This window comes from Hemiscyllium ocellatum, chromosome 18 (genome assembly GCF_020745735.1).
Source record: "Hemiscyllium ocellatum isolate sHemOce1 chromosome 18, sHemOce1.pat.X.cur, whole genome shotgun sequence".
Classification (NCBI taxonomy): domain Eukaryota; kingdom Metazoa; phylum Chordata; class Chondrichthyes; order Orectolobiformes; family Hemiscylliidae; genus Hemiscyllium; species Hemiscyllium ocellatum.
In genome coordinates this window covers 9758072-9778749 of record NC_083418.1, presented here as the reverse complement: position 1 = coordinate 9778749, position 20678 = coordinate 9758072, and the positions used below count along the sequence as shown (strand labels likewise).

The window sequence follows — 20678 nt, the reverse complement described above, 5'->3', positions numbered from 1 at the left end:
TAACAGGGTGGATTCAATTTGAAATGAACCATTGCTGTTTTACAGCTTTGTTAACCTGCTTTGCTACTTTGACTGGTGGGTATGTGTGTAATCCTAACACCCCTCGGTTCCTCTCTCTCATTCAGAGACCGACATCATAGAATCCCAACAGTGTGGAGACAGGCCATTAGACCTAACAAGTCCACACCGACCCTCTGAAGAGTATCCCACCCAGACCCATTTCCCTACTACTTTACATTAATCCTGACCAACACACCTAACCGACAACATCCCTGAACAGTGACCAATTCATCTGGCCTGCATATCTTTGGTTTGTGGGAGGAAACCGGATCACCCAGAGGAGACCCACGCAGACACGGAGAGAATGTGCAAACTCCACACAGACAGTCCCACAAGACTGGACTCGAACCCGGGTCCCTAGTGCTGTGAGGCAGCAGTGCTAACCACTGAGCCACCATGCCGCCCTGAGGAGGGTGTGAAGCCCTGCCTACTCTGATAATTGGTGTGTGTTTTCCAGTTTGAATTACCAGTCACAGAACAGCTTGGAGTACAGGGTGATACACTCACTGAGTTTGACCCAGACATTGGACTAGCTCCCTTGGTCGATGCTTATGGGAAGGAGCTGTGCTCTCAGTCAGAGACAGGCAGTAGCTGAGCTGTAACTGTTCTGTACCTTCACAGCAGACGGTGGATGTGGACCATTACCTCCAGGTGAAGGAGAACAAAAACTGACAAGAGATACACATGCAGGTAAGAGGTGAGATGGGGTTAGATCAGGGAGGGGATTGAAGGGGGAGCTGGGTGTTGATGTGGGAGTGGGGAGCAGTGGTTTGACAGAGGGGAGAGAGTTTGAGGGTGATGGGGATGGGGAAAGGGGCTAGGATTACGTGTGCTGCCACACTAGTGAATACAGGGACAGATGACTGTGTGGCTGAGGAGTTAGTGCAGGAGGAAAGGTTTTAGATTCCTGCAGCATTGGGACCATACCTGCACTTGAACTGGAATGGGAGATAACACCCCATCGGTTGGCGGGGTGGGGTGGCATTTACACATACTCTCAGCGTGGGGGCTTAAACAAATTTCCCAATGGATGAGAGAGGCTGTGGTGGTTCAGAAGGAAGTGATACACAAGTAAATATAGAAGACCCAGGTCAGCCTGGCAAGTCGGGTGTGTCCAGTCAAGCTCAGACACAAGGAAAGGGAGCTAGACAGATTTATACTAGTGCGAGGAGTCCTGGGGGGTAAGGTGGGTGAGATAGCGATGTGTAATCATTACTATCACAGACGCATGGCTGAGGGCAGGGCAGAAATGATAGCTGTGTATTCCAGGATACCAAATCTTCAGGCGAGGTGGGGGAGAGGTGGGGCAGTGTAAAAGAGGAGAACGTGTCACAATATTGACACAAGAAGGGAATGACCTCAATCGGCAGGAATGGCATTCAAAGGCTCCTCAATTGAGGCCTTTGAGGGTATTACAGACTCCTAAACAGTCAGGGAGAGAGAAGATGGCAGAAATGTCAGAAAATCTCAGGGGCATGGAAAAATATGTAAAGGTAAAAATCAATATTGTCCTTGAGGACTGCTCCCTCATGAGGTGGTGATGACTGGTGATGAGTTTAACCTGAGGGTCACCATGCCTCAGGCAAGGTTGAGTAGGTAATCTCAGCCAGGAAGTGGAAAGCTACTAACATGACACTCACTCATGATGCAGAGGAGGCCATTCTGTCCATCACATCGCTGCTGGGTCTCTGATTGAGCCTAGCCTTTCTCAGTGAGGCTCACAGCTCTGCCTGTAAAGCCGAGTGTGAGGGATATGGGCCTCCCAAGGAACATGAGCTGTCATTTCTCTTATTGTTTCGACAGCCTCCCCCACCGGGAATGTTTCAGCAAACAGCGAGGCAGCAGCTGGAGTCCCGGGCGGACAGAAGGTTCCAGAATCACACAGCACAGAGCAGGATCAGGAAGGGTGTGATGGAGAGAAAGTTCCAGCTCCTTCTGGAACAGCCCTGAAGAGGGGCAGTGTCGAGGGGGCATCTTTCCAAGATGGTGTTGCCTTGTTTCTGGAGAGACCCCAGTCTGGGACAGTTACTGTCGGTAAGGAGTGAACACAGGGACTGTCTTAGCTTAGGACAGTCTAACCCACACCCCTTAACCCCACAGTCACACCCCCTACTCCCATACTCACACCCTATACCCACACTCTGTACACCCTTTACCCTCATCCCCACACTCTAAACCCAATATCACCATACCCCAACTCATACCCTTTACCCCCATAGCCACACCATCTACCCCTTTACTCCAAAATCTACACCCCTTACCCTCATACCTCCATACGCACACCCTATATCCCTTACACTAAATCCACACCCTTTACTCCCATACCCATACCCACACCCCTTTACCCTAACCACACCCCTTACCCTCATACCTCCATACGCACACCCTATATCCCTTACACTAAATCCACACCCATTATTCCCATCCCCATCCCCACACCCCTTACCCCAACCCCATCCCTTACCTTCATACCCTACTCCCCTTACACTAAATCCACACTCTTTACTCCCATACCCATACCCAAACCCCTTACTCCCATACCCACACACTATACCCTCATAGCCACACCCGACGCCCCTTACACCAAATCCACACCATATACTCCTTACCACAATACACCCCTTACTCCCATACCCACACCCTATACCCCTTATTTCGATACCATCACCCTACACCCCTTTGGCCCCTACCCCGACACCCATATACCCACACCCCACAACCCAATACCCCTTACCTCCATACCCACACTGTAGCCCCACTTTACCAATCCCATACCCTCTCCCCACATACACACTTAACCAAATACCATCACCTCAGTCCATACCCCCATCTCATACCCCATACACTCTTCACTCACTCCCCTTTTGCTTTGTAACTCCTGTGTCCTAGGTCCTGGGACTATCACTCCTCATACACTCCATGTCACCCGTACTCCCCCTTCCAACCTCACTCCTTCCTAAACACCCTCACTTCCCCCCCCCAACCTGCCCATTCATTCACAACTGCCCTTGGTGCTCCCTCTCCATTCCCAAACACCCTCACAACTCCCCCACCCCTGCTAATTCCCAAACACCCTCACTCCCCTCCCACTAATTCCCAAACACCCTCACAACTCCCCCACCCCTGCTAATTCCCAAACACCCTCACTCCCCTCCCACTAATTCCCAAACACTCTCACAACTCCCCCACCCCTGCTAATTCCCAAACACCTTCACTTCCCTCCCGCTAATTCCCAAATATCCGCACTCCCTCTCCCTCATGCTAATTCCAAAACACCCTCACTCATTCGCAACTGCCCTCAGTCTTCCTTGTCATTCCCAAACACCCTCACTCCGCTCCCCGCTAATTCCCAAATACCTCACTACCCCCCTCACTAATTCCCAAACACTCCCACTCACCCCGCTAATTCCCAAATACCCTCACTCCACCCCTTGTTAATTCCCAAACACCCTCACTCCCCTCCCACTAATTCCCAAGCACCACCACTCTCTGTGCCCCTGCTAATTCCCAAACACCCTCACTCCCCATTCCTGCTTGTTCCCAAACACCTTTACTCTTCCCCCCCCCCCGAGTCTTTGTTTAGACCCAAATTCCCTCCTTTTCCCCACAGATCATTTCCAAAATGCCTTCATTCCACCCTCCCAGCCTCCCCATTAATTCCCAAATACCCTCACTTGACCCCTCACCTGCTGCCAAACACCCTTGCACCCAATCCCCCCAACGCCACCCCCCCAACCCCACCCCCACTACCACCGTTCCCATCCTGCAGTGACCTGGTCCTGGTGTGTTCTTGTGGCCCTTGTGCTGTGTCTGATGCGTGTGTTGTCATGTGCTGCTCAGGGTCGGACATTATCTTCACCAGCCGCGTCCAGGGCACCAACATCCTGAGGAAGCCCACCGTGCGATGGTTCAAAGGGAAATGGATGGATGTGTCCAGTAAAACCGGAGCTCACCTCCAACTGAAGGAGACATACGACCGTAACAGCAAGGTAGCAGACCTGGTCATTCCCAATAGTGAGCAGTCACTCCACCCAAAAGGGCAATAGCAGAGCAGTCGATTTTACCCTCCAAACCCTAGTGAGAGTGAATAGTGAGTAGTCAATTCCCTGGGGAAGACTAATAGTGAGCAGTCAATCCTCTGGTGATAGCCAATAGCAAGCATCCAATCCCCCTGGTGAGGCCAGTAGTGAGCAATTGATTCCAGTGCCCCCTCCCCGGGTGTAGTGAACATTTGATTCCCCCCTACTCCAGGCCAACAGCAAGCAGTCAGTCGTCCAGTGAGGGCCAGGAACAAGCAGTTGTTCCTGCCTCGTTGGTACCTATAGTAGCAATCTCCTGGTGAGAACCAATAGCACGCAGTCATAGGCCCCATGAATGCCAATCACAAGCAACTGATCCCCCATGAAGGCCAATGCGAGCAGTCATTCCCCCGAGTGAGGGCCAATAGTCCTGTCTGACATGTCACCTCTCTGCTGCAGACGTGCGGCCTGTTCAACCTAATTCAGTATCTGGAGAGACAGAAGGGCTAATCCTCTCTGAGGCATCTTTCACCCAGACTCACACAGAGGCAGGAGCTTCCCACAGGCTGCAGTGCTTTGCAGTGTGTGTCACAGTTAGAGACTGGGTGAAGGCTCACCACATCTCAAAGTTGTTAACCTTCCCTACGCTGTTGTATCTTCACTGAGGTAACGTTTACCCTTGCTGGCAGTCTCTCTCTCTCTCTCTGGTTCACACAGGTCTACACGTTTGAGATGCATATCATACAGGCAAAAAGCAATGACGCCGGGGGTTATCGCTGTGAAGTGACTGACAAAGACCGGTTCGATTGCTGCAACTTTGAATTGACCGTTCACGGTGAGTGCCCCCACAAACAGACAGAGAGGAAGGGAGTCCTCAGAGACCGTTGGCAGGTTGGGATGTATGATGACCAGCCAACATCCCAAAATAACCACCCCTATGTGGGAGTGCCAACATCCCATTTCAGTGCAGCTTACCCTGGTTCAGAAGCGAAAATACTGCCGATGCTGGAGATCTAAATTAAAATCAAAATGCTGGAGAAACTCAGCAAGTTAGGAGGCATCCATTAGGAAAGAGAAACTGTGAATGGTTCAAGTTAATGGTCGATGGGCCGAATGGCCTTACTTCCAATCCTATGTCTTATGGTCTTAAGTTAATGTATGAAAATTGGAAGAACTCAGAGATGTTATCAATCTTAAAGTATAGTTTTAAAAGGTGATATAAATTCTAAATGGGTTGCAGGAACAGAGGAACCTGGCTGCATATGTTGGAAGGTGACAGGATGAGTGAGGCAGCAGTTAATAGAGCATATGGTGTTCTCAGCTTTATTAATAGGGGCACAGAGACCAAGATCAAGGAGGTGATATTGAACGTGTCCATCCTCATGTGGAGTATTATGAAGTAAGTGAACGCACTGCAAAGAGTGCAGAGGTGATTTACAGGAATCGTTCCAGGAATGAGGAACTTCAGTTATGAGGATGGATTGATGAAGGTAGAATTGTTCTCCCTGGACTAAAGATTTAATCGAGATGGAGAAGATGCAAAAGTGAAAAGCAGAAATGATATCAGATCTTTTCCAGAAGACAAAATGGAAGCAGAGACTTTGATTTCATGTCATTGATCTTGATGCTGGGGCCAGAAGGTTAAGAAGTTCTCTGGCTAACATTGAACCTGACCAGAACAGCGCAGTAGGTTAAGGACAGAGGTGGGGATGTAAAATGACAGGTAGCTGATCGTTTTGAATCACTTTGCAGACAAGGTAAAAATGTTGCACAAAGCAGTCGCCCTGTCTGTGTTACATCTCCGCACATGAGACCACATTGTGAGCAGTGAATACCGTAGACTCGGTTGACTCACTGCCATACCTGAAAGGTGTGCCTTTTGGATTTGGACAGTGAGGAGATGAATGGGCAACTCCTGTGGAAAGATGCATGAGAAAGGAAGGGGAGGAAGAGTGACAATGAGAGGACATCAAATCATATTTTATTAAAAATTCCATTCGGGGCAAAGAGATGTACAGCGCAAAAACAGACCCTTCGGTACAACCCATCCATGCCGACCAGATATCCCAACCCAATCTAGTCCCATCTGCCAGCACCCGGCCCATATCCCTCCCAACCCTTCCTTTTCATATACCCATTCAAGTGCCTTTTAAATGTTGCAAGTGTACCAGCCTCCACCACTTCCTCTGGCAGCTCATTCCATACACGTACCACCCTCGAAGTGAAAAAGTTGCCCCTTAGGTCTCTTTTATATCTTGCCTCTCTCACCCTATGTCGTCTAGTACTGGACTCCCCAACCCCAGGGAAAACACTTTGTCTATTTATCCTATCCATGCCCCTCATGATTTTGTAAACCTCTATAAGGTCACCCCTCAGCCTCCGACACTCCAGGGAAAACAGCCCTAGCCTGTTCAGCCTCTCCCTGTAGCTCAAATCCTCCAACCCTGGCAACATCCTTGTAAATCTTTTCTGAACACTTTCAAGTTTCACAACATCTTTCCAATAGGAAGGAGACCAGAATTGCAAGCAATATTCCAACAGTGGCCTAACCAATGTCCTGTACAGCTGCAACATGACCTCCCAACTCCTATACTCAATACTCTGACTAACAAAGGAAAGCATACCAAATGCCTTCTTCACTATCCTATTTACCTGCAACTACACTTTCAAGGAGCTATGAACCTACACTCCAAGGTCTCTTTGTTCAGCAACACTCCCTAGGACATTACCATTAAATGTATAAGGAGAAAGTGAGGTATGCAGATCTGGAGATCAGAGCTGAAAATGTGTTGCTGGACAAGCACAGCAGGTCAGGCAGCATCCAAGGAACAGCAAATTCGACATTTCGGGCATAAGCCCTTCTTCAGGAATGAGGAAAGTGTGTCCTGCAGGCCAAGATAAAAGGTAGGGAGGAGGACTTGTGGGAGGGGCGATGGAGATACGATAGGTGGAAGGAGGTCAAGGTGAGGGTGATAGGCCGGAGTGGGGTAGGGGCGGAGAGGTCAGGAAGAAGATTGCAGGTTAGGAAGGCGGTGCTGAGTTCGAGGGATTTGACTGAGGCAAGGTGGGGGGGAGGAAAAATAAGGAAACTGGAGAAATCTGAGTTCATCCCTTGTGGTTGGAGGGTTCCCAGGTAGAAGATGAGGCGCTCTTCCTCCAACCGTCATATTGTTATGGTCTGGCGATGGAAGAGTCCAAGGAGCTGCATGTCCTTGGTGGAGTGGGAGGGGGAGTTAAAGTTTTGAGCCACGGGGTGGTTGGGTTGGTTGGTCCGGGTGTCCCAGAGGTGTTCTCTGAAACGTTCCGCAAGTAGGCGGCCTGTCTCCCCAATATAGAGGAGGCCACATCGGGTGCAGCGGATGCAGTAAACGATGTGTGTGGAGGTGCAGGTGAATTTGTGGAAGATATGGAAGGATCCCTTGTGGCCTTGGAGAGAAGTAAAGGAGGAGGTGTGGGCGCATCTCCTCCACTTCCCGCTCCTCCATTGACGATGCCGTCCACCGCATCTCCTCCACTTCCCGCTCCTCCGCACTTGAGCTTCGCCCCTCCAACCGCCACCAGGACAGAACCCCACTGGTTCTCACCTACCACCCCACCAACCTCCATATACAGCGTATCATCCACCGTCATTTCCGCCACCTCCAAACGGACCCCACCACCAGGGATATATTTCCCTCCCCTCCCCTATCAGCATTCCGAAAAGACCACTCCCTCCGTGACTCCCTCGTCAGGTCCACACCCCCCACCAACCCAACCTCTACTCCCGGCACCTTCCCCTGCAACCGCAAGAAATGCAAACCTTGCGCCCACACCTCCTCCCTTACTTCTCTCCAAGGCCCCAAGGGATCCTTCCATATCCACCACAAATTCACCTGCACCTCCACACACATCATCTATTGCATCCGCTCCATCCGATGTGGCCTCCTCTATATTGGGGAGACAGGCCGCCTACTTGCGGAACATTTCAGAGAACACCTCTGGGACACCCGGACCAACCAACCCAACCACCCCGTGGCTCAACACTTTAATTCCCCCTCCCACTCCACCAAGGACATGCAGCTCCTTGGACTCTTCCATCGCCAGACCATAGCAACACGACGGTTGGAGGAAGAGCGCCTCATCTTCTACCTGGGAACCCTCCAACCACAAGGGATGAACTCAGATTACTCCAGTTTCCTCATTTTTCCTCCCCCCCACCTTGCCTCAGTCGAATCCCTCGAACTCAGCACCGCCTTCCTAACCTGCAATTCTTCTTCCTGACCTCTCCACCCCCACCCCACTCCGGCCTATCACCCTCACCTTGACCTCCTTCCACCTGTCGTATCTCCATCGCCCCTCCCCCAAGTCCCTCCTCCCTACCTTTTATCTGAGCCTGCTGGACACACTTTCCTCATTCCTGAAGAAGGGCTTATGCCCGAAATGTCAAATTTCCTGTTCCTTGGATGCTGCCTGACCTGCTGCACTTTTCCAGCAACACATTTTCAGCATTAAATGTATAAGTCCTGTTAAGATTTGCTTTCCCAAAATGCAGCACCTCGCATTTAACTGAATTAAACTCCATCTGCCACTTCTCAGCCCATTGGCCCATCTGATCAAGATCCTGTTGTAATCTGAGGTAACCTTCTTCACTGTCCAGTACACCTCCAATTTTGGTGTCATCTGCAAACTTACTAACTGTACCTCTTATGCTCACATCCAAATCGTTTATATAAATGATGAAAAGTCGTGTCCACAGCACCGATCCTTGTGGCACACCACTAGTCACAGGACTCCAGTCTGAAAAACAACTCTCCACCACCACCCTCTGTTTACTACCTTTGAGACAGTTCTGTATCCAAATGGCTAGTTCTCCCTGTATTCCATGAGATCTAACCTTGCTAATCAGTCTCCCATGGGGAACCTTGTCGAACACCTTACTGAAGTCCATGTAGATCACGTCTACTACTCTGCCCTCATCAATCCTCTATGTTACTTCTTCAAAAAACTCAATCAAGTTTGTGAGACTTGATTTCCCACGCACAAAGCCATGTTGACTATCCCTAACCAGTCCTTGCCTTTCCAAATACATGTACATCCTGTCCCTCAGGATTCCCTCTAACAACTTGTCCACCACTGAGGTCAGGCTCACCGGTCTATAGTTCCCTGGCTTGTCATTACCACCTTCCTGAAACAGTGGCACCACGTTTGCCAGCATCCAGTCTTTTGGTCCCTCACCTGTGACTATCGATGATACAAATATCTCAGCAAGAGGCCCAGCAATCACATCACTAGCTTCCCACAGAGTTTTGGGTACACCTGATCAGGTCCTGGGGATTTATCCACCTTTATGCATTTCAAGACATCCAGCACTTCCTCCTCTGTAATATGGACATGTTTCAAATGTCACCATCTATTTCCCTACAGTCTATATCTTCTATGCACTTTTTTTACAGTAAACATTGATGCAAACTATTCATTTAATATCTCCCCCCATCTACTGCGGCTCCACATATATGCCGCCTTGCAGATCTTTGAGGAGTAAAAACAAGGTTGCTGGAAACCCAAGTCTAGATTAGAGTGATGCTGGAAAAGCATCTGAGGAGCAGGAAAATCGATGTTTCGGGCAAAAGCCCTTCATCAGGAATCGACGTAGGGTGCAGTTTTGAGGCACCCTATTCTCTCCCTAGTTACCCTTTTGTCCTTAATGTATTTGTAAAAACCCTTTGGATTCTCCTTAATTCTATTTGCCAAAGCTATCTCATGTCCTCTTTTTGCCCTCCTGATTTCCCTCTTAAGTATACTCCTACTGCCTTTATACTCTAAGGACTCATTCGATCTTTCCTGTCTGTACCTGACATACATTTCCTTCTTAACCAAGCCATCTATTTCCTTATTTATCCAGCATTCCCTATACCTACCAGCCTTTCCTTTCACCCTGACAGGAATATACTTTCTCTGGATTCTTGTTATCTCATTTCTGAAAGCTTCCCATTTTCCAGCCGTCCCTTTACCTGCGAACATTTGCCCTCCAGTCAGCTTTCGAAAGTTCTTGCCTAACACCATCAAAATTGGCCTTTCTCCAATTTAGAACTTCAACTTTGAGATCTGGTCTATCCTTTTCCATCATTATTTTAAATCTAATAGAATTCTGGTCACTGGCCCCAAAGTGCTCCCCCACTGACACCTCAGTCACCTGCCCTGCCTTATTTTCCAAGAGTAGGTCAAGTTTTGCACCTTCTCTAGTAGGTACATCCACATACTGAATCAGAAAATGCTCTTGTACACAATTAACAAATTCCACTCCATCTAAACCCTTAACACTATGGCAGTCCCAGTCTATGTTTGGAAGGTTAAAATCCCCTACCATATTCTTACAGATAACAGAGATCTCCTTCCAGATTTGTTTCTCAATTTTCCGGCTGACTATTAGGGGGTCTATAATACAATCCCAATAAGGTGATCATCTCTTTCTTATTTCTCAGCTCCATCCAAATAACTTCCCTGGATATATTTTTGGGAATATCCTCCCTAACTATAGCTGTAATACTATACATTTATCAAAAACTCCACTCCCCCTCCTCTCTTGCCTCCCTTTCTGTCCTTCCTGTAGCAGTTGTTTGCTGGAACTTATGGAACTGGCTGGCCCACATTTATTTGCAAGTCCCTAATTGTCTTTGGGAATGTGGTGGTGAGTTGTCTTTTTGAACTACTGCAGTCCTTGTGCTGTAAGTTGACCCCCAGTGTTGTTAGGGAGGGAATTCCAGGAGTTTGACAAGGATGTTTCTATCGTTGTCATTTCTGGTGCCTAAGGTTGATGCCAGGTTTCATTTCTTTGTTGAGACTTCCTAGCGGTCGATATAACTGAGTGGTATAGTCAGCCAAATCAGGAGTCAGTTCAGAATCAACCAGATTGCTGTGGTCTGGAGTCACATGGATGCCAGCCCAAGTGATGCTCGCAGACTTTCTCCTGTGAACGACATTGGTGAACCAGCTGGGTTTTTCTGACACTCAGCTGTGGTTACATAGTAGTGAATCGATTCTTTATTCCCGATATTAACGGTAACAGAGGAGGGGAGGGGAATGGCAATGGCCTCACACTAAAGGTGACAGAAAAGGGGCAGAGTTGTGTGTTGAATACAGACGTGTGGAAGGGGAGGTCAAGGGGACTGTTATTGCGGTCCTGGAAGAGAGGGGAAGGGTAGAGCAGGAGTGTAGGAAATATAGCTGGAGCCTGGGAGTGGAGGTGGGTGGTATACGTAGCCAGTGATGAACATATTGGACACACTGGTGTGGATGGATGGTGCTGTTTTGGATGGAGCGGGAATCTGAAACCCTCCAACAAGTCGGGTCAGATTTAGTGGGGGGAGATGCAGAGCTTCTCTGAAGAGAATTCCAGAGCTTGGGGCTTTGAAAATGGAAGGCATGGCTATGAATCCTTGACAAGGAAGAGGAACATAGGAACAAGAATAGGCCATTGAATCAGTCCTACATGGTCTTACAGTTCCAGAATTGGAGGAGTGTAGTTACCTCAGGGTATGGACTGGAGGTTACAGAGTTAGGGAAAGGCTGTGACAAGGAGGGATATGAAATTTAAAGGGAATGGACTAGGCCTATGAGAAGAGGGTTGATGGGTGTGTGACAAATGGAAGGCATGGTGTGAATCTGTTCTGGAAGTACTAACCCTGTGCGTTTTCATTCCAGATGCCCCGGTGCAGGAGGAGGTGAACCTTTTGTCTCAGTTCAGACGCACGTAAGTGATTCTCTGTTACTCCTCGGGATCACTCTGACAGGACAAAGTTAGCAGGAAGGACAGGAGGCAACAGAGAAGGTGCACGGAGATATAGAGAGGCGAGTGATAAATGGTCACAAGGTGTGAGGTTATTCACTTTGATAGTAAAATCACATATTTTTTGAAAGGTTTAGAAGTTGTAAGAGGTATTGTTCAGAGGTTTAGGTATGGTGATGCAAAAAACACAGTTGCCATATGCAGGAAGGCATATTCCTGCACTCCAATGCTCTTGTATTGAGGAAGTCTTGTTCCAGTTGTTTGTTGAGTCGACTGCTGGAATACTGTGTGCAGTATTGTTCTCTGTTCTCCATACTGAAGGAAGAATGTCCTTACATTGGAGACAGTATAGTGCAGGTTCACCAACTCGGTCCCTGAAGTGGGGAGCCACTGTGGGATGAAAAGCCGAGTAAATCAAGTCTACCCTCCCAAAATAGAGGGACATGGAAGTGGGGTTGAACCCAAGGTGGTTTTGAATGGTGATATAGCCTCGACAGGCTGGATGACCCACTTGTTTCCTGTGCTTGACAAACTCCACCTCGTACCCCTCTACCTTATTCCTGGAATTCCAAACAAATCATTTGCAGCCAGAACTTCCAACAAATCTATCATTATGTTGGGCCACTTGTCTCTGCACTGGAGCTGTATGTGCTGGTAGCTGGGCCAGGCCAGGCCAGTATTTGCCAGTCTGCGGCCTAGGACAGCTGAACACACTCACTGAGCAGGACAGAATGTGCCGGTCTAGTTGAGTCCACTGGGGATTCTCTGGGGATGGATCTCCCTATTGGGTAGCTTGCTACCCTCATTCCTGATGAAAGGCCCATGCCCGAAATATCGACTCTCCTGCTCCTCAGATGCTGCCTGACCAGCTGTGCTTTTCCAGCACCACTCTAATCTCGGCATCCATCCCATGCCTGAGGCAGGGAGGGTAAGCAGGCAGCTCCCACAGGTCCAAGGTGCCAATGTATTGGTCCATCTCTGTAGCCCAGTTCATCGGTCAAATGTGTGTCAGTGTAAGCTGGGAGATGATTGATTCAATGGGGCTGCTCACTGATTGCTGCAGGAAGCCAGTGTGTAACCCACCCGATTCCCACAGCCTCTCAGCTGCTTTGCTTTGGTAAATCGGCAGTTTATGCAGGTTTTGAAATGTAGGCCATGGTGACTGAGAAGTGCTGGGGAATATCTGAGATTGTTTGTGGACTTGTCACTGGGATCGACTTGAATCAGACAGTTACCGGACACAGCAGCTGTAACCTCTAATTCAACCTCCCACCAGGAGCCTGGCAGCAGCGGGATCTCGCAAGAGGACATTGACCAGTGGCAGGTAGTTACACTGAGTGGCAGCACTCCACCTCCCGGCTCTTAAAGGACCATCGACCACAGTGGGAGCCTCCAGGGCCTGCTCGCTGCTTCTCAATTGGCCAATGGGAAACCCCAGTGAAATCACAAATAGCAACGGGGAGATCCAGGACCCTGACAAAGGCCATGGATCTTTTAAGAGCCTGGAATATGGAAGCTGGTTAAACAGAATCCCCCTCCCCAGCATCGGGCCTCACTTGTCGTTGGGGAGGTGTGAGGATTCTGCAGGCACCTATGCTAAAAGAGACGAATCACCCAGTTCACATTGGTAACCTCGTGAGAATGACACACTTGGTATCTGGCTGAGACTTTCCCACACTTGACCAACCCACACTCATCCAGCAACACCCCTACACAATTTCACCGACACTGACCTATACCTCCAAAGACTGTGCACACCCAACAAGGGCCCAACACAATCCCTCCACCCCCATACCTGCCACTCCCTCTGCTTTTGCCTTCCCACATCCCCCTCCCTAACCATGCCCTCTGTCCTCACGTTTCTACCATTCAGCCCTCACACCCTTCACAGCTCTCCAATCTCCCACCCGCACCCCACTTCCATCTTATCTGCCCTCAACCTGCTTCTTTCCATCTCTCCCTCCCTCTTCCCATCTCGTCTCTCTCTCTCTCTCTTCCTCCCCCTCCCCCTCCCGACTACCTCTCCCCCTCTCCTTCCCCCCCCCATGCATTGTGCTGCCATCTCACTGCAATGACACAACAGCAACACTGCACGATTCCTGTAATCACCAGTCTTGATGGTGGCAGTGATGAAGAAATGAACTTTGCAGGATGAGTGAGTCAGAGTATGTCACAGTTTATGACACAAAATATAACCTAGTCTGAAGGAAGGTCGACTTCTGGAAGTCTCAACATCCAGGGCAGTGCCCAGTTGGTGAAGTCCTTTGTGAATATTGTCATTGAGGATTCTGGAATGGGGACAGTGTAGTGGAAACTTTACTCTGTATCTAACTCCGTGCCATCCCTGTCCTGGGAATGTTTGATGGAGGACAGTGTAGAGGGAGCTTTACTCTGTACCTAACCCTATGCTGACCCTGTTATGATGGGGGAAAATGAGCTCTATTTCTGTGTACAGCAGAGATGGACCAGCTCAAGAGGTTCCCTCCTGTAAAGGAATTGGTTGATCCATTCGGAATAATTTGAGGGGTGGGGCCTGGTGATATTTGAGCGACATTTACTGCATTTGAAAAGTTTGACCAAAGAAGCCAAAAATAACAAAAAAAAACAGCCAAGATTCCAGCACTCCAGCTGATAATTTGCAAAATGTGAGTTCACTAACTGTGACATACATCAATGACTCGCTGGAAGGAGCAGTTCCACTTTCTACGACTTTCTGATCTCTAACTGCCTCATCTCTGCAGTAGCACCGACGGAGGAGAAGAAGCTGGTGAACTGGACTTCAGTGCACTCCTCAAGAAGAGGTAAGATCCAGGACAGAGACCTCCCCCCACCCAACAGCACTGGGGCGGATACCACGCCACACTCCCACACACTAAGGTCTCCATCAAGACCCCTTCCCCTCCCACCCCCGCCACAGAGACTACCTCACTGATACTGTTTTCCCCTTACTGTGACACAGACTGTCACAGCATCTCCCATTCTCTCTCGCTCGCTCACGCACGCTCTCTCTCGTGCTCTGTCTCTCCCTCTCATGCCTTCTCGCTCTCTCTCCCTCTCTCTCTCATTGTTACAATCCCTGCAAAGACCCATCATTTTCCGAGAGACAAACATTATGTGAAATCTAGTCTTTCAGACTTTTATTGTAACAATCAAACCAAAATCCACTAGGCTAAACATCACTTACCAAGCAACTAATATATTAAATGGAAGTAATGTTCATTGACCCTTTAATGAACTACGACAACTGAATTCCTTTTACACCTCAGGTATCTGCCCCTCAGAAAGCACCCTGGGAGATTCAGTATGCAGGTATCTGGGGAAAAAGCAGGTGATTGGCACTTGGGTACAGAATTGGCACAGGCACGATGGACTGAATGGAGTGTAAGAATTCCGAGATTCCGTGAAAGACAGTGCCACCAACACAGAAAGCTGGGGCAGTCAGGAACAGGAGAATCGACGTTTCGGGCATGAGCCCTTCTTCAGGAATGAGGAGAGTGTGCCAAGCAGGCTAAGATAAAAGGTAGGGAGGAGGGACTTGGGGGAGGGGCGTTGGAGATGTGATAGGTGGAAGGAGGTCAAGGTGAGGGTGATAGGCCGGAGTGCGGTGGGGGCAGAGAGGTCAGGAAGAAGATTGCAGGTTAGGAACACGGTGCTGAGTTTGACTGAGACAAGGTGGGGGGAGGGGAAATGAGGAAACTGGAAAAATCTGAGTTCATCCCATATGGTTGGAGGGTTCCTAGGCAGAAGATGAGGCGCTCTTCCTCCAACCGTCGTGTTGTTATGGTCTGGCGATGGAGGAGTCCAAGGACCTGCATGTCCTTGGTGGAGTGGGAGGGGGAGTTGAAGTGTTGAGCCAGGGGGTGGTTGGGTTGGTTGGTGCGGGTGTCCCAGAGGTGTTCTCTGAAACGTTCCGCAAGTAGGCGGCCTGTCTCCCCAATATAGAGGAGGCCACATCGGGTGCAGCAGATGCAATAGATGATGTGTGTGGAGGTGCAGGTGAATTTGTGGTGGATATGGAAGGATCCCTTGGGGCCTTGAAGCACCCTCCGCTTCTTCCTTTCCTGCCGCACCAACCAGTACCCTTCCACTGACACCCTCCTTCGACTGACTGAACTGGTTCTCACTCTGAACAACTTCTCTTTCCAATCCTCCCACTTTCTCCAAACCAAAGGAGTTGCCATGGGCACCCGCATGGGCCCCAGCTATGCCTGCCTCTTCGTAGGATATGTGGAACAGTCCATCTTCCGCAACTACACTGGCACCACCCCCCACCTTTTCCTCCGCTACATCGATGACTGTATCGGCGCTGCCTCGTGCTCCCACAAGGAGGTTGAACAGTTCATCCACTTTACCAACACCTTCCACCCTGACCTCAAATTCACCTGGACTGTCTCAGACTCCTCCCTCCCCTTCCTAGACCTTTCCATTTCTATCTTGGGCAACCGAATCAACACGGACATTTACTATAAACCGACTGACTCCCACAGCTACCTAGACTACACCTCCTCCCACCCTGCCCCCTGTAAAAACTCCATCCCATATTCCCAATTCCTTCGTCTCCGCCGCATCTGCTCCCAGGAGGACCAGTTCCAATACCGTACAACCCAGATGGCCTCCTTCTTCAAAGACCGCAATTTCTCCCCCAGATGTGATCGACGATGCCCTCCACCTCATCTCCTCCACTTCCCGCTCCTCCGCCCTTGAGCCCCGCCCCTCCAACCGTCACCAGGACAGAACCCCACTGGTCCTCACCTACCACCCCACCAACCTCCATATACAGCATATCATCCGCCATCCTTTCCGCCACCTCCAAACAGACCCCACCACCAGGGATATATTTCCCTCCCCTCCCCTATCAGAGTTCCAAAAAGACCACTTCCTCCGTGACTCCCTTGTCAGGTCCACACCCCCCACCAACCCCAACCTCCACTCCCGGCACCTTCCCCTGCAACCGCAAGCAATGCAAAACTTGTGTCCACACCTCCTCCCTCACTTCTCTCCAAGGCCCCAAGGGATCCTTCCATATCTGCCACAAATTCACTTGCACCTCCACACACATCATTTATTGCATCCGCTGCACCCGATGTGGCCTCCTCTATATTGGGGAGACAGGCCGCCTACTTGCGGAACGTTTCAGAGAACACCTCTGATACACCCGCACCGACCAACCCAACCCCTCCTGGCTCAACACTTCAACTCCCCCTCCCACTCCTCCATCGCCAGAACATAACAACACGACGGTTGGAGGAAGAGCGCTTCATCTTCCGCCTGGGAACCCTCCAACCACAAGGGATGAACTCAGATTTCTCCAGTTTCCTCACTTCCCCTCCGCCCACCTTGTCTCAGTCAAATCCCTCGAACTCAGCAACGCGTTCCTAACCTGCAATCTTCTTCCTGACCTCTCCGCCTCCACCCCACTCTGGCCTATCACCCTCACCTTGACCTCCTTCCACCTATCACATCTCCAACGCCCCTCCCCCAAGTCCCTCCTCCCTACCTTTTATCTTAGCCTGCTTGGCACACTTTCCTCATTCCTGAAAAAGGGCTTATGCCCGATACGTCGATTCTCCTGTTCCTTGGATGCTGCCTGATCTGCTGTGCTTTTCCAGCAACACATTTTCAGCTCTGAATCTACCACTATCAACATCCTGGAGGTTACTATTGACCAGAAACTGACCCCAACACATTATACAGTGGCTACATGAGCAGGTCAGAAGCTGGGAGTACTGCAGTGAGTAAGTCATCACCTGACTCCCCAAAACCTATCCATCATCAACAAGGCACAAGTCAGGAGTGTGACAGAATATTCCCCACTTGCCTGGATGGGTGCAGCTCCAAGAAGCTTGACACCGTCCAGGACAAAGCTGCTCCTTAATTGGCACCATATCCAAAAATGTCCACTCCCTCCATCACTGATGCTCAGTAGCAGCAGTGTGTGCTGTCTACAAGGTGCACTGCAGAAATTCACCTAGAATCCTCAGATAGCCCCTTCTGAAACCATGACCACCTCTGGAAAGACAAGGGCAGCAGATACATGGGAGCATCACCTTCAAGCTGCTCACCATCCTGACTTGGAAATATCTTGTCATTCCTTCAGTGTTGATGGTCAGAATCCTGGAATTCCTGTTCTAACAGTATCATGGATCAGCTTGCAGCACATGGACTGCAGCAGTTCAAAACAGCAGCTCCACCACCATCTTGTCAAGGGCAATTCGGGATGGGCAATAAATGTAGGCCCAGACTGTGATGGTTGTGTCTTGTGCACAAATAGAAATGAGAAACTCCCCTAGTCCCCTGACCCTGGAGGCAAACTAAGTCAATAAATCCAACCGGGGATGGGGTGGCTGAGGAAGCTAGTCCCCTTTCTAGAAACATGGAAACTAGGAGCAGGAGTAGGCCACTCAGCCCTTTGAGCCGATTCCACCATTTAGTATGACAGTGGTTGGTCATCCAACTTAGTACCCAGCTCTCATTTTCTCTCCCTTACCCTTTAGCCCTAATAAACATATCCAACTCCATCTTGAAAACGTTCAAAGTCTTGGCCTCAATCTCTTGTTGTGACAGAGAATTCCACAGGCTCATCACTCTTGGGGTGAAAACATTTCTCCTTATCCTTAGACCGTGACCCCAGTCATTGGGAATATCCTTTCTGTGTTTACTCTTTCTAATCCTATTAGAATATTATAGGTGTCAATGAGATACCAACCTTATTCCTCTATATAGTGGTAACCGATCCAGTCTCTCCTCACACATCAGCCGTGCCCTCCCCACCCTGCAATGTGGTCCACTTTAAAGAATTCCTTTCTTCTCACAGGAATGTAAAGGTGGAGGAAGGGCCAAAGATTGACGTCTGGGAGATTCTCCAGAACGCTCCACCCACTCAATACGAGAAGATAGCGTTCCAGTACGGAATCACCGACCTGCGCGGGATGCTCAAGCGTCTGAAACGAATGAGGAAGGAAGAAAAGAAAGGCACAGGTTGGAGGAGGGAATGTGAAGGGGTGGGGGGGGGGGGGGGGCGGTGTTCCAGGAGCAGTGGTGGAGAGGGGGGAGTGGAAAGCTGCAGGGGGCTGGTGTGTTGGGGAGGCATTTTGTGATGTATGCCCACACTTTTGTTTCCTCTTGCTACGGCCCCACCCAGCCTTCCTGACCAAGTTAGCTGGAGCCTACCAGGTAGACAAGGGCCAGAAGATGAAGCTGATGGTGGAAGTGGCCAATCCAGACGCGGAGGTGAAGTGGCTGAAGAACGGCCAGGAGCTGCATCCCAGCGGCAGGTCAGTGGTGGAGGAGGAGTAACAAACAAGGGACATACACCCTCGGGGGGGAATGGCATCTGTATATAAACCCCATGTGGAGGGGGGGGGGGACAGTGACAATATATAAACCCCACGGCGGGAGGGGGAAGCAGTGACAATATATAAACCCCACAGGGTGGGGGGAGCATGACAATATATAAACCCCACAGGGTGGGGGGAGCATGACAATATATAAACCCCACGGGTTGGGGGGGGAGGAGCAGTGGTAATATATAAACCCCACGGGGGGGGGAGGGGTGGGCAGTGACATTATATAAACCCACAGGGGGGAGGAGGTGGGCAGTGACAATATATAAACCCCACGGTGGGGGGGGGGAGGGGGTGGACAGTGATAATATATAAACCCCACAGGGGGGGAGGAGGTGGGCAGTGACAATATATAAACCCCACGGGGCTGGATAACATCTGTATATACGCTCCCAATGCCAGGTGAACAATTGGACATAAATGCCATAGGGTGGCAAGTGATATAAACCCCAGAGTGGGATTCAATGTGGGGAGGGCACTGGTGGGGTTGGGGTGGGGGTGGGGGTGGTGGTGGCAATGAAGAACTGTCCATAAACTCTGCGGGCATCAATCGCCTGTTGACCTGGGCAGGGTCCTGTTTGTTTTCCTGAGTGAGGGCATTGAGCGGAGTGCAGGAGTGTGGTGGGAGGGAGTGAGTCAATGAGGGAGAGTGAGTGAGTGAATGAGGGCAGTGAGTGAGTGAGGGCAGTGAGTGAGTGCAGATGGCCATCACAGGTTGGAGGTGTGACAGGACAGAGGGGCTGGTTGCTGCAAGGCAGTGCCAGGTGAAAGGGTGGGGTAATAAACTCTGGGGCAGGAAGGCAGATTGGGAGCAGCCAGTATTGGTCATGCTGTAAGGGACCAGGGTCACACTGAGGGACAGGGAACTGTAGTTGGTTACTACCTGCTGTTCTCCTAATGTCTCTCTCTCTCTCTCTCTCTCTCTCTCTCACTCCATGTCCCTGGGTCATGGATTCACTCGTTCATTCTGCAACTGATTGGCTCCACAACTGATAACAAACATAGCAAGTATGTGATCTCAATCAGCAATGAGTGGGGGGTAATCCTAGGGCCGTGGTATTCGGGGGACATGGGGGTAAATGTGTGGTTGGGAGTGGGTTTATTTGCAGATGGGGGGGGTCAAAGTATTTGCAAGTGATGTGGGTGCAATTTTGTGGAGTTATTTGTGGGTGAGTATGGAAGCATATACACTTGGAAGTGTTTGTGGGTGAAACATATTTGTGGATTTTGAGGAGGGGTGGTACTTTGTGTGACATGAGGGTATTTGAGAGCAGGGGTTTTTGCAAGGTTTTTCCAGGTGGTAGTATGTGAGGGTGGTGGGGTATTTGCAGATGACTAGGGGATATTTGTGGGCAGGGTAATTGCAAGTGATAGGGCATTTGAGGGTTGGGGATTTTGTAGATGGGGGTATTTGTAGTGGGGTCATTTGAGGGTCATGGGTTATTTGAGAATTATTTGAGGGTGGTGGGGTATTTGTAGGTGGGGTTGAGG

The 20678-nt window shown here is 49.9% G+C and overlaps 1 protein-coding gene across 1 annotated transcript in view; it reads left to right on the top strand.

Annotated features, from left to right (window-relative positions):
- Nucleotides 1–20678, top strand: part of LOC132824336 (myosin-binding protein C, cardiac-type-like) — an 80179-nt gene that overhangs the window by 6091 nt on the left and 53410 nt on the right. Inside the window, exons 3-11 of the mRNA XM_060838690.1 lie at nt 682–750; nt 1864–2094; nt 3901–4049; nt 4797–4914; nt 11760–11808; nt 14586–14645; nt 18659–18822; nt 18986–19118; nt 20193–20195. Coding sequence (XP_060694673.1) covers nt 682–750; nt 1864–2094; nt 3901–4049; nt 4797–4914; nt 11760–11808; nt 14586–14645; nt 18659–18822; nt 18986–19118; nt 20193–20195 — 976 coding nt within the window. The remainder of the gene's footprint in view (nt 1–681; nt 751–1863; nt 2095–3900; nt 4050–4796; nt 4915–11759; nt 11809–14585; nt 14646–18658; nt 18823–18985; nt 19119–20192; nt 20196–20678) is intronic.